We start from the raw sequence: 14,770 nt of genomic DNA, 5'->3' as shown, positions 1-14,770 counted from the left end.
AGAATCAGTTTCTAGCAAATGACGAAGATGACAATCTTCTTCTTCATGTTTCCTAGTCACATACATGTACCAGGCCAAAGAGAATTAGGTACTCAGTACCAGTCTTCTGAATGGACAGGGGTCTAAACAGCCAGAAAACCATGACTGAAAAGAGTCAAGCGAAGTGAGTAAAATCAAATGTGACTTGGTATGCATAGGAGCCCTGACAGAAGATTAAGACAGCATGCAGAAAGTTCAAAAAATATCCAAAGCAAGACCAAAAATGGCCTGGATACTTCAGAATATACTAGATTTAATTTCACCACACAAAACTCTTGAACTAGAAATTATATCTTAAATGGCTTAAAATATGATCCAAAGTCAAAATGTAATTATTCTTTCCTCCTGAAATGATGGTTCCCTTATGACTAAAAAGAAGAATAATAAAATGGACATGTTATCTTCTGTTATTATAATTTTGTAACTTCATTAGGATTAACTCACTAATTTTAACTATTTCAATCATTTTAGACCAAATACATCTAGGCTTACCACAAGCATATTTCTACATGATAAAAAATAATTACATGTACAGGACTAACAATATTGTACTGTGTACAGAGCTAACTACAGGAAGGCTACATTTAAGTTGGTATCTTTTACTTTTTTGTCTTTACATAGAAAAATAACTTCATGAAGTTTTTGAAGATAAAAGTTAAAATTTGGAAGACAAAACTAAATGTTCAGCATCAATATGGAAATCTATGGACAAGAAGTAGTTACCTGGACAAATCAAAACTTTTGGTTACAATAGCAAACCTAACTTACAGCACATACCTCATATCCACTGTTCTCCTTTACTTTATACCATTGATCCACATTTTTTAAAATAATGCTCTGTTTAGATATACAGGACATTAGAGTATATTTTGACATATTATATATACATGGAGTATAACTTAGGATCCCATTCTGTGGTTGTACATAATGTAGAGTTTCACTGTTTGTGTATTCATACATGAACATATGAAAGTTATATCCAATTCATTCTACTGTCTTCCATTGATTCACATTTACCACAGAAACACAAACTGGCAAACACTAATGAGTGATACGTGATGGTAGAAATTATGTAGGTCTAAGGATCTTAGATGATTTCAATGACCTTTTATTTTAAATCTTCTATAGGAAAAATTACTTATTAAATGTGCTATGAATGGTTGAGTAAGCAGAGCTTGTGAAATAGATTTAGCAGATTCAACTTCATCTCATAATAGATTATCGTTAGAAAGACATGAGTTTATATGATTGGTTAATTAAGTGGAAAAAGTATAATGTCTTGGGTTGAATAACATCCAGTATTTTTTATTCATCAAACCCCAATCCCTTCTCATGAGTCTAACTTATCACAGACTCCCCACCACTTCCCACTTCTCTTTATCCCTTTCTTATTCTATATTCTCCACCCACACACAACCTGAGTTTCAAAAGAATGGTGTTTTCAAGATGAAAAGAATATTAGATCTTAATATCATTTCAGAAACCAAAACCAGCATCTTCTAATCTGCAGGACAGTGCTGTATTCCCCAACATTCTACCTTCAGGAGCACATACAAAATTTAACCCCTGATTAAAGATGCCACTCAGCTTAGGCTGCCCTTGATTTATGTTAGTGTGAGATTCAGGGCTGACTACTGCCAAGATGAAGAGATTTGTGAATAAAAACACATTTCAACACCAAGTAGAAATTAGTCTTTTCCTACCTGCCACTGACGCAGGTAATGTTATATGTGCTAGAGGGTGTCATATTTGCCTGTTATATCCTAATATGTCAAATTATGTGCCAAGGGGAAAAATGATTGCCCAGCAAAGAATATACTTATAACTTATAGGACCTCACCCACAAAAGTGCCTTTTCAGAGTCTAAATGGCAACTTCCAGAAATGCGTCTCAGACCTACAGTGAACATAAGTGCACTCCAGGGTTGACTATATAGTTCCCAAGGTGTGCTAATCAGGAATCCTGAAAAGGGAGTAAGACCCTTATGGAATTTCAAGGGATTTGCTAGGCAGCTAAATCCCTCTATCCCGAAAGCAAGAATTAGTATTATAGATGTAATTCTCTTGGGGAACTTGGAATCAAGTATCTGAAATTTTAAGTGATCTTAAATGGCAGAAGTGTGCTTTTTTTTTCAATTTTGCACCTTTCCAAAATTAATGAAATTAATTTTCACTGGACTATCATCTCCATCCTGTCTCATGTGGTTTCTTTATCTGAAAAGGCTGCCCCTCCTTGCCTTCCCTAGTTAATTCTCACACAATAACTGCTCCTTCTAGAAGCCCTGGTATGGGTCAGACATATCCTGAAGCATCCACAGTACAAGGCAAAGCTTTGTCACACTCTTCTAGAAGGGTCTTCCGCGTGATCCTTAGCTACACCATGAGATCCTTGAGGGCATTAGAGGTATCTAACTCATCTACATTGCCCAGCACCAAATATTGCTTCTGGCATGTAACAGACACTCACTGAATACAAACATACATGAGTGATGTAATTATTATCCCTTTACTTTAAAAAGCAAAGTCCTTTTCAATACAACCATCCCAGGTATACTTACTGCCATACAAAATTAGAAAACTTTCATATTTCTTTACAATATAAGAACAAAGAAATCAAGGCAAAATATTTTAATGAAGACAAAGGTGTATTTACTTACACATATCCAAATCCAAAAAAATATAGATGTATACCTCTTCATTGAGAAAGCAGCTTAAATGTTGCATTCCCTTAAATTTGAATAAAAACTGAGTCAAGTTATTGCCCATATTGATTCACTGGGTAAAACTGAACCAAACCTGCAGTACTTTGTACTTTTATCTTTGTACTCCGATGGACTGATTTCTCTCGTGATACTTGTTTGGATGATCTAGACATTTAGAAACAGAGGTCTAAAGTCTGGTGATTTATTCCTTCTTATGTGATGCTACTGCTCCTTCAGCACTCAGTTTCAGGAAGACAATGGACATTATTAAATTATTTGACAATGACAAAGTGAACTAGGATGACATTATATGCACAAAATTTTTAATGGGATTTGTTGTTTGAGATTACTTCTGCTTGTCTATTCAGATGGAAAATGCCTGCTTATGAAATGAGTCTGAGGACTCTGACAGATTTAATATCTATTATCAGTTTATGGAAAGCAATGGAAGCCAACTTTAAAGGTCAGATGAACATTCTGACAGAACATCAGGAGATTCAGTTGTGGTAAATAAACAATTACAGACTACCTGGGGTGAACAATTCACCATGTTCTATATAAATGATACTTTGTCTCATTAATGTTTCAGCTATTCTATCTTTAATTATGATGCTCCCTTGATAAGGGGAAATGAACACTACCACATGTTCAGATCATCATTCAACCATTTCTGAAACAGTTACAAACTTTAATAAGAAAAATAAATAATAATCAGCACTCATGTTTCCAACATATATATCCAAATTTATATTGAGGTTATAATATGCCACAAATAATTTATTTATGACATAAAGCAGTGGAAGATAAATCTGTTTGTTCTAAAGTCTAAGTAAAATTTTCTGTGGTTGCAATTTACATTAATGGACATATACCTACCATTTCTATAATAAAACTAATTCTGAAGAAATCTGAGCTTAATAAAAATTCAAATACACGAAAAAGCAATTTTCCAGCATGTCTGAATTACAAGGAATCCATTCCTGCCTTCTTAGTCTTATAATGATTCTCTAATGATTCTAAGAATCTCTGCAGAAAGCTCATTTTCAGCTAATAGTATCTAATAGAAGTCACTCCCTACTCATCATTTTGTTCTTATTTTTAAGGCTTTCAAGATCAACTGTACAGGATAGATTGCATTATGGAATGGATCCCAGTCTCTGGGACATATCAATTTCTAAATATTATTCCCAAGGCCATGCAAAGAGTTGAAAAAGAAACATCCTGAAAAGGAACAGTTGTTCTAACCAGTTGGAGGTGATGATTTATCAAGAACCATTAATCTGCTGCCATGTGAACAGCCTCCAGCGCGTTCACTTTCCTTCTCAGTGACAGAGTAATTTCTAATTATGGTTCAGGGCAGTATCCTCACCTGAAGTGAAACAGAAGTTCGAGGAAAATATGTGCATTTAAAAAAACTAAATACCTATCTGCTGGTAAACAAGACACAATTATGTACCAAATTGTGCCCAGGCAACTTAGGAGGTTCATGTAAATGATTGAATTGCTATTTTTTAACTAAGATGAAAATAATTTACTCTCATTTCTGAGGGAAAGCAAGTAAAATGACTCACTTAGTTAACAACTAAGTTAGGTTGTATATCATAAATGTGTAAAACAGACTTCAAGCAGTTCTTCTGTGTCTATTTAATATTCTGTTAGGATTAACCACAATTGGCAATAAGCCCTTTAAGCAAAAAAAAATGACCTTCACATTTCCATGAATACCTCACTTCTGTAACTTATTATCTGTGTATGACTTTGGTCAAGTTACTTAATCTTGGTTATTGAGCCTCATTTTTCTTGTCTGTTAAATAGGGCTAATACTAATACCATCTTTTAGATTCATATACACTTAAGAACTTAGGTATTTGTTAGTTCTTGTTATTAGCCACGATCCTCCTGTTCACCTAGCCTCTAGGATCAATATAATTTTGCTTTTTCCTAGTGCGAGAATAAACCCAGAACCAAAATATGTAGGTCCTAATAGTTAAGTGCCCTAAAAGAAACGGACCATCTACCAAAATATATAATGCTCATTTCTTCCATTTATGTCCCCATCCTCCTACCTGTTGCCTAAGTCTCTTTCAGGATTTATAACTTTGTTCTAAGCATTCTTCCTAAAGAGGTCCAAAAATGAAAATGATCAAGGAAAGATTAAAGCTATTATCACTTTGTGAGAATATGTGTGTATGGTTTTTCTCCTGGGAATTATCTCACATACTGATACTTAGTACCTGGGAAAGGATAAAATCATTCTTAATAAAGGGACAAAATGGCACAGGATACATGTCACAACTTTGCTTAAAATAAGCTTTACCTGTTAATCATTTGATTTTGTACTAAAAAACTTCTGAAAGGAACTCAAGAAAATGGTATTAACAGTTGCTTCTAAGGTAGGGGACTGGAGAGCCACATGGAAGGGCCAGGTGAGGCTTGCTTTCATTGCATATTCTCTTACACTTTTTTAACTTGGTACTGTAGGCAGGTGTAACCTGTACAAAATTTTAAATTATTTTTTAAAAACTCAATCATCACATTCTGTCCCTTGTTCTACCTCAGGTTTGAGAGAATGTACTCACATGTTTTGGTATTTAAGAGTTGGCCTTTTCCCCTAAAAATAAGTTGGATTCATTTACAATATGACAGGCTTGGGGGTAAGTTTGTGGCTCAGTGGTAGAGGCTTGCCTCGCATGTGTGAGGTACCAGGTTCGATTCTCAGCACCACATATAAATAAATAAAATAAAGGTCCACTGACAACTAAAAAAGAAAAATGATAGTCTTTTCAAGACTGATTTATTTATCTTCAAAATAGTAAACATATTAAAAACCCAGTCCTGAAGACACAGAGCTATTAGATAATTAACATAATTTATTTATTTTCTATATATACAGTTTCTTTCACTAAAACTTAAGCTTTGTGTTCACAGGAGCTGAGTTTTAGAAATCTCTGAAGGCCCCACTGAGGCAAACACTAGGTTTTCACGTGAGGACAGAGGAAGGGATCCAGGAAGGAGGGGAGGATATGGGAAGGCATAGAGAAAAACTGATCAAATTATGTTATATGTATATATCAATACACCATAATGAAACCCTCTATTATGTACAATTATTATGCACCAATTAAAAAAAACAGAGAACCAATCCACAGGAAAATTAATGTCTAATGACACAGAGTGTGAGACTATAGCTTAGGAGTTCTGCAAACCTGGATTCAAATCCTGATTTCACTGATTCCACTCTATAACCTTGGCCAATTTATTTAATCTAAGCCTTAGCTCCCTCAACTTTAAAATAGAAATAAAAAATAGTGTTGAGCTCAAAGAGTATTAAGGAAATACATGTCACAAATCTGTATCTGGCAGATAACAAGTACCCAATAAATGTTAGCTAATAATATTAATGATGACAGTAAGCTGAGAACTGAAGAATAAATAAAATTAGCCAGGTAAAAGGAAGGGAGGAGGGAGGAAGCATGTCCCCTATCAAAAAAAAATGTCCATTCAGAAAAGCAATAGTATAATAAAGCTGGCTCAAGCCAAGTGTTTGGAGATGAAGCAGACTCTGGAAAGGCAGGCAGAACCAAGCTCCATGGATTTATCCAGCTAAGTGGGGGTACCTCAAGAATTTTAATCAGAGGAGGAACAGTATCAGATTAGAGTTTTAAAATGATCAACTTGGCTACAGTGTGGGAATAAAATGAAAAGAGAATAGAAGCAAGGAGATCAGTGGTGATATTTTTAAAATAACTCCTTGGCTACTGTATATTTTCAGGTAAGAAGGTAGACATCACATGGAAAAAAAAACATATAGCAATCTAAAAAGGATCTTGAAGTTACTATCAGGCTTGTCTGTATTAGCTAATTAGCATTTCATTCATTCCAACAAGCATTGTACTGAGAGAGATTTCAAAGAGCATCACCCCATATGGCCCTGTTTTCCTGAAGCATCCCATCCAACACTGACTGCCCGTTTTCCTCTCTCTGTCTGGAAGGCCTGTTACCCTGGTGACCCAGATCATGTGCAATAGCAAAAGTGTTTCCGGGAGAGATCATACACAGAAAGCCAAGCTAAGAGGCAAGGTCACAGAACAGATTAAGATGGAGCCTAAAGCATAAAGGTGACTCACCTTCACCCTGCGAAGTAGAAATGTCACTAACTACATCAGTGTATTGCATACTGCTTCTTACTCAAGGAGTCATTCTTCTGTGACCCATGAAGTGAATAATTGATAATTGACATTCATCAAATGTCGTCACCTGTGAATTTCAGGTAGATTAATAAATTTATCACAATTCTGTGAAATAGGTATTATAGTGCCCACCCAATAGGTGAGAAAATTGAGGCAAGAAATATTCCCCAAGGTGATAGAATTAAAGCGGTGAGGCTGAGAGATCCAGCCTAATATTCTCATCCATTGAACTTTGTGACCTCTGCTAATGGGCCAACAAGCTGGTATCAAAATGGAGCCATATCTGGGCAGGGGACAAAAATCACTGCTCACACTAAATAAACTTGGGAGGTTTTATTATAGGAATAAAGTGAAATGGATGAAGTCTCTTGAGAGAAAACTGGACCACTATCATCAAATGAGTACCATTTTAAAAGGGTTTCTGAACCCTATTTTACTCTTAAGTAGAAACCACGGTTGTGCCATATGGTCTATAACACATTAGAAGGTACTCAAATGGGATTGATTACATTCCTTACCAGGTTAAAACAGAGTGGGCATCTCACAGACTCAAACATGGAAAGGTGTAGCAAAGGCAATAAAAGAGCTAAAAGAATGAGACCTGTTACTCTTTTAAAGGTTTTCTTCTAAAGTAGGGTGAGAAAAAAGTTGATTACTTCAGTGAAAATTAAATGGAATATCCTTATTCTCAGACCATGTTCCATCATCCAAGTAGTGGAGTACATACAGAATAAGCATATTTTAATCATAAGCTCTATGAGGCATTTCCAATGTGAAGGGAAAAAAAGACAAAATGGGGAAAAAAATTCTAAACCTCAGAAATGAAAGAAACCACCTGCATCTTGTAATGCCAATAATGCCAATAGCAAAGGAGAGTCTTGAGCCTGAGCTCTTAACGCGCAATGAGAAGAATCCCAAGCCAGATGGCATTTTAAAATCCAATCTCACTCTATTTGTCTCTCCCACTAACCTACATTGTCTTTAAAGCAATCACAGCCATTTTCACAACTGCAATATTTTAGTCACTATCCCCTGAGAACACAAAAAGCTCTCTTAATTGCTATGAGCTAAAAAATATAGAGAATAAAAATTATGGAATTTGAGAAAAAAAATATTTTTAATTAAGCGCACCAGCCAACATCCCACAGTGAGTACTGCTTTTTGAACCCAGCCCATACACACATCTAGCACAGCTCGACAACAAAACGCTCCCCTTAAATTCATTCGCTTGCCAGTCCCGTTCTTTGGGACTTACTCGCCACACCACTGAAAAGTAACTCGAATCGCCCCCAGATCTGTGGCACAGACGTCTGTTAATTCATCAGGCTCGCCCAGCCCCAAGCGCCAAGGCAGGACTTGAGGGTTTCTTCCGCTTCGGGGGCTACGGGGGCGCTGTCCCCTGGAGGGGCACCCAGCCACCGCCCGCCCGCCTGGGGCGACACCCATCTCAGTCCCCACTTCCTGGGAAACACTCATAGTTGCTTTGTCTTTTCTGCTGTTTAATTTTTGCAAATAAAAATGCTTGCGAGATGGATTCCCCAGCCCACCCACCTGCCCCAATCCCCAGAACCACACTCAATCGGATCGTCTGGAAGGCTGCCTGCCCACAGCCAGGAGGTGTGAACAATGAACTTCTCTCTTTGACGCTCTCTCTCACACCCGTACGCACACCCCCTCGCCCCCCAATGAGAAGTTGTGAACTAGCCGGGATGGCCAGTTCCGCCGGCAACGCGGCCGCGGGCAGTAGGAGAGGGCCCGGCGCGCGCCCCCGGCCGCGCCCCTCGCGTCGCCGGGTGGGCAGTTACCTCCTTCCTCCGGCTCGGCGCCCCGGGTCGAGTAACGAGGGCCGTCTCCTCGCACACCACGGCGACGTCCTCCACGAACACGCAGTCCGGGAGGCTCTCGTCGGCCGGCAGCTCCACCACCTGCAGCCCCAGCTTGCTGCCCAGCACGCCCACGTAGAGCTGGTGCTGCCGCTCGGCGCGGGCGAAATCCACCTCGTCGCCCTTGGCGCGCCTCAGCGCGTGCTGGCTGAGGGACTCGGGCGGCGCCCGCACCACTGCGTGGGTGGCCCGGCCAAAGGCGGCGGGGTGGCCGAGGCCGGCCATGGTCCTGTGAGACGATGGGACAGCGACGGGGGCGCGGCGGCCGGGTCCTCCCGCGGGCAGCGCTTGCTAAGCCTGCGAGCGCCCAGTGGCTCCCCTTGGCAGCCGATGAATGTGGTGCAGAAGGAGCCCGGCTCGCGCCCGGAGCTCTGCCCGCGCGACTGAGCATGCCCAGTGCTCCGGGCGCCGGCCCGCGCGCAGCCCGCGCGCCCACTCCAGCGCTCCGGGGTTTTGCGGCAGCCAGAGCGAGAGTTGTAGCCAGGAGCACCGCACCAGGCATGGGGATGGGGAGACAGCCGAGGAAGCAGCGAGGGCGAGTGGTGTGCGCAGGTGGATGGGCCTCTGCAAAAAGTCACCCCTACCTGGTCTGTATTCCACCGCAGGTGCACACTTCACTTGCCCCTAAAGAGGACTTGGAGAGTGGGCAGTGGTCTATACAAAATGACCGGGGGGGGGGGGGGGGGGGCTCTTCTTGGTGGTCAGGAGGCAAGGTATGGGATGGTTCTTTAGTGGATACTTTCACCTCTTTTACCACACTCTTCTATTCCCAGGTCGCCCCACATCCTCCAGGTTCCTAGCTTTACAATCTGTTTTTATACTCAAGTTTGCATTACCTTGACTTTCTCCAAAATTGACCTCTTACCCCACATGAGACTCGAGATTATAAAAAGAATGTATTTCCTCTGGTGAAAAAGAGGAAGAGTCCAAGAAAGAGAGAGAGAAAAAAATGCATGTTTTTTTTTTTTTTTTTTTTTTTTCCAGGACAATCAGTTCTCAGAACAGTGTGATCCTGGAGTGTTTGTCTCCATGGCCGATAGACCTACGAGCCAAAGAGCAAGCGTATTATTCCCAGTACAGAGCTGTGCTCACCTGGAATGGTGCCAAGTGTGTAGCATCAGATCCTTGTCCGTGGGAAACAGGGTTTCCAACCTCCTCCCTGCACCTTTTTCCCTCTCATTGGTACAGACTCTGGAATTCCTGTGGTATTCCTCGAACATTTCTTTTTCTTTATCCCTATGAGACTGTTTTTCTGTAATAATACAAAGCTTTTATTTTTTTCTCATATGTTCCATATTTTAAAATCCATGGATTGTGCCCTTTTTGATGGGTTGAACTTCAAAAAAAAAAAAAAACGGCTATAACACTAAAATAATCTAAAGGTAAAAACTTTCTCCCTTCACATGCTGTACCATGCTACTCATTTTTTAATGGTTTTTGTTTGTTTGTTTGTTTTGTTGTTGTTGGGTACCAGGGGTTGAACAGGGCCACTTAACCACTGAGCCACATCCCCAGTCTCTTTTTTGTATTTTATTTATAAACAGAGTCTCACTAAGTTGCTTGGGGTGTCACTAAATTGTTAAGGCTGACTTTGAACTCCCAATCCTCCTGCCTCAGCCTCCCCAGCCTCTGGGATTACAGGCATCCATCACCATGCCTAGCACCACACCATTCAGATTGTTCAACTCATAAAATATTAGAAACCCTGTTGTCTAACTTCCTGCCCAATGTCTTGAATTCCACCTAAAAACTATGACAGTCATTGAATTTTTACTTGAATATTTTAAATCTTTCATATTCATAAAATTGACTCCATTTTTGAAGATCTATAATGGCTGTAAAACATTATTTTAAGCTTACATCCTACTGGCCCCAGTTCTGCTTTCTGGCATTACCTAAAGTTCCAACAATCTTTGACAAAATAGCATGCACACGCCTGAAGACATTTGGAATATTTATGGTGCCCCCTTCCATCCTGACCCCCCTTCAGTCTTGGAGCCTAAACCACCACTAGTGATTTACATTCTGGTAATCTCCCTTTTGATGTGCACCAATTTGCCTATATCCTTTTTAAATCATGGTGTTGGAAGGGAAATAATTATTCATGTGTGTGGTCTGACCAGCGTGACTGGAGCAGCACCCTTGTTCCAGATGCTAGGCTTCTGTTAACACTGTCCAAGACCATATTCACTTTTCAGAGTTCTAGTGCCAAGGCCTAGGCTATAGCCTTCTTGCCAGATCTCTGATCCCAGCTTTCAGGAAGTATGGGTTTCTAGGAGCAAATCTATATGAGCATTTGAGAATGGTTGTCCCAGCTGAGCCCAAAGAAGATGGGGTGTGCTTTCTCACTCTTTCCCCAAGGAGAATTGAGTTTACAAATGACAGCACTTGCCAGCTTCTAAAATTAGTCAACTTCACTGAAGGACACCTCTAATCCTGACACCTACGTGGAAGATAAAAAGTAAAACAACAAGCCTTTAAGACTAGGTTCTGCTTCTAAAGCAAAACTTTCAGGGGATCAACCCTGACCAATTAATGCCAGTTTAACATCAGAAACTACTTAATGATATCCTCTGATGGAGGATTCCCACAAGCATTTCAAAGGTGAAAGTTAACCCATATATTTAGCTTGACCAAGTTAAAATATAAGACTTTGTTTCCCATTTATTGTAGATTTTACCCAACACTGCAACTTGATCCACTTTGAACTGGTCACCATCCAGCAACCTTCATTTATGCCTGTGTCTTGGAGTCTGAACAGTTTGCCAGCCAATCATCACCCTCATCCTATGAACAGGGTTCTGTGCACCACTCTGGGCTCATGTCAGCCTTGCATTCAATAAATCCTAAAAGTCTCTCCCTGTAAATTAGTGTTAACCATGTCACTCCATACTGAAATTGAACAGCTGGTTTTAAAAAATGCAATTTTGTAGTTATCCCTATTTAATATTATCTGCTACATCCCAACTTGTCTAATTTTGGTTCTGTCATTTTGTGCATTATTTATTACTTGTAGTCTGTGCCATCTGAAATTTGATAAGCATGCCTGCCTTCTGTCTCCTCTAAGGAGTTAAGAAGAGTTAGAATGTGTAAGTTGGTGAAAAGAATAATAAAAACACCAAATCCAATAAATTATAATTTACATGACTTCATGTTTCAGTAATGAAGGATGGTTCTTAGAAAAATGGACTTTATTGAACTTAATACACTTACAAGTTTCTTTCCCCATGCATATTTATGGAAAATTCCCAAGGCACAACACCATGCCATGCACTTTAGAGTCACACAGAAAGCATAAAAACATGATCTTTGTCCTTAAAGAGACTACACTCTCATTAGGAAAACAAGACATGCAGAATTGGAGCCACAATAAGCGCACATGAAAGGTGTAGATAACCAAGTGCTACAGGAAGCCGAGAGAAAGAACTATCATTGTGGCTGGCAGGAGTGGAAGAAAGGTACCTGATGGTCAATGATTGCCCTTGGTTTAGGCCTTGAATAATTTTTAGACTGTAATTGAAGAAGGGAATGAGAAAAATTATGGGAAAAAGCCAGAGGCATGTTCAAAGGACAATAGATAGATCAGTTCAAATTGGGTATTTGTTGAGTTACCTCTCAGAAAAGAAGAGAAAGGGGAGGGAAAGGGAAGCGGAGGAGAAAACCTACTGTATAACAGTGCAAATCTGGCAATGCCTATCTCTCATTTGCTTAAAGTTGAACGCAGATGCCCCTATTTGATTCTCTGCTCCAAGCATCATCCAGGGATCCAGCCTTCTTCTGTTCTGTGACTCCAGCCCTTCAGCACGTGGCATCTTGGTTCACCATGCTCACCTTCCTCGTGCTGAAGGAAAGGGAGAGAGCATGGGAATGCACCAAATGTGAAAGGTTTATAGGCCAGGCCTGCCACGGATGCATGTCACCTCTGCTTACATTCCTCTGGCTACATTCATTCATACAGCTTCAACAACCATGAGGAAGGGCTAGAAAATATGATCTTCTGTGGGCCCAGAAGAAGAACAAATGAGATCGGGAAACAGCTATCTAATTTCTACTCTAGCTAGTAGAGCGTAGGGGTGCAGTGGATAAAATGGGAAACGAAGGTAGAAAGGGGGGCTAAGCTTTCATCACAAGCCATGGAGACACATATGGTACAGAATTTAGAATCGTAGGTTTGGGAACCGCACTCTGTGCAAGAAAGCTTGACTCTGCCGTTTCCTTGTTGTATGATCTCAGAGGTTACTTAAAAGCACTTTGCCTCACTTTCATCTTCATCTGTAAAATGAGGAATAACGAACCCATTATCCTAGGGTTATGTTGAAGATAATATTTCAAAGTGCTTAGAAAAGTGTTTAGAATAGTGCCTGCTGCCCAGCAGGGGCTCAATGAACGTCATCCATTAAAACATTTTGAACAGAAGACTTTGAACGATTTTTTTTCAAAGGCCAAAACACATATCCACATCAGTGGAATTATCAAGAGTCATGCAGGTGTCCTAATGCTTTCCAAAAGAAGTAGCGGCCTTCTTAGGCTGACAGCCTAAATCTCACCCACAAATGTGATCATAGATCCAATACATATTTACTGAGCCATTGCTACATGCCAGGTACTGTGCTAGGCACTGGATATGTAATTGTGAATGATAATGAAGGGCTTATTATCAAATTGCTTCTTTTGGTCTTCCAGACATTTCAACACCTTTATAACCAATTTCCTGTATAAAGTTCCTGTATTTGAAACATCTAGAGCTGTTTTTATTCTCTGAACTGGATTTGATGAATATAGAAGCAATTTTTCTTTTCCATTGATAACATTGCTAGCGCCCGAATTTTGAAGTCAAGTTTACATAGCATGTATCTCAGACATTCCTGCCCTGTAGCAGATACAAGATTTACTTTTATTGAAACTGGTGTTTGGGGATGGGGATGGGAATCCTAAAAGAGATGGAAAATTCAATGATGTTCTTATCCATCACAAGTGCTAGAAATATTGAGAGAGTAAGCACCATAGGTCTTACACTAAATCCTGAGTGTTTCAACATAAGAATTATTGCAGAAAGTTTTACTGTGAAAGAAGGTCATTGCTGAATATAGTTCCTTTTACATCCCAAGGAGTGAGCGATGTTTTGCCAAATGAGCACGCAGTGAGTTATAGATGGGGAGATAGTTTCAGAGTAACCATAGCTTGGGTTCCTAAGATCAAGACACATAGCCCCCAAACTTGGTTTCTCCAACTTTCATCTGGGATTTCATTCATTATACAAGTATTTACTAAGCAGCTACATTGTGTATATGATAGAGAAACATGTAAAAGCAGTGGAGGAGGCATGGGTTTTGGATGCAAAGAAACCTGGCCCGGCTGCCTTAACTGTGTAACTTCCATGTGCTCAAGTCCAAGGTTAACCACTTTCTGTCTTCCTAAAAGCCCAGGAGAACTGACTTTCATGGACTGCTCTGACTCCCTTTTTGTTTTTCTTCTCCTGATATCCTCTTTGTGATTCTGGCTCTCAGCTGGATTCTGATAATGCCATTTTTTTCCCATTATCCCTATCTAGACGTGGTATTAGTTTTCAATTTTTGATAGTCCCTGAGTACCTCAGTGTTCCTTGTTAATTCTCTTTAACCAGCAATACCTCTAAAAACATTTCTTTTAAAAAAACATTATATTTAAAATTCTTAGTTCAGTATGTCATTTGATTTTTTTTTTTTTACCAGAGACCTCCCCTTGGATGAGTCACTTGAATGTATGTGTAAAGTGGAAGTTATAATACTTTGTTCTCAGGGCTGTTATGAGGTTGAAATGTACAAAGGGCCCTAGCATTACTTCTGGTACACAGGAAATATTCAGTAATCATCACCACTAACATTAATAGCCATTGTGCTCTTGTGCCAAGTGTGATGATGAATACCAAAATATCCACCTGCCTCTGAAAAATGTCCATTTCTATAGTCAATATACCA

General features: G+C 39.7%; 1 protein-coding gene across 1 annotated transcript in view; it reads right to left on the bottom strand.

Annotated features, from left to right (window-relative positions):
- The window catches only part of Ddah1 (dimethylarginine dimethylaminohydrolase 1), a 135,801-nt gene extending 126,763 nt beyond the window's left edge, over positions 1–9,038 (bottom strand). Inside the window, exon 1 of the mRNA XM_076862222.1 lies at positions 8,736–9,038. Coding sequence (XP_076718337.1) covers positions 8,736–9,038 — 303 coding nt within the window. The remainder of the gene's footprint in view (positions 1–8,735) is intronic.
- Between the last annotated feature and the right edge of the window lie 5,732 nt (positions 9,039–14,770).

The sequence above is a fragment of the Callospermophilus lateralis genome, chromosome 7, assembly GCF_048772815.1.
Source record: "Callospermophilus lateralis isolate mCalLat2 chromosome 7, mCalLat2.hap1, whole genome shotgun sequence".
Taxonomy (NCBI): domain Eukaryota; kingdom Metazoa; phylum Chordata; class Mammalia; order Rodentia; family Sciuridae; genus Callospermophilus; species Callospermophilus lateralis.
Note: the sequence above shows the minus strand (reverse complement) of the source record. Positions and strands in the feature narration are given on the sequence as shown.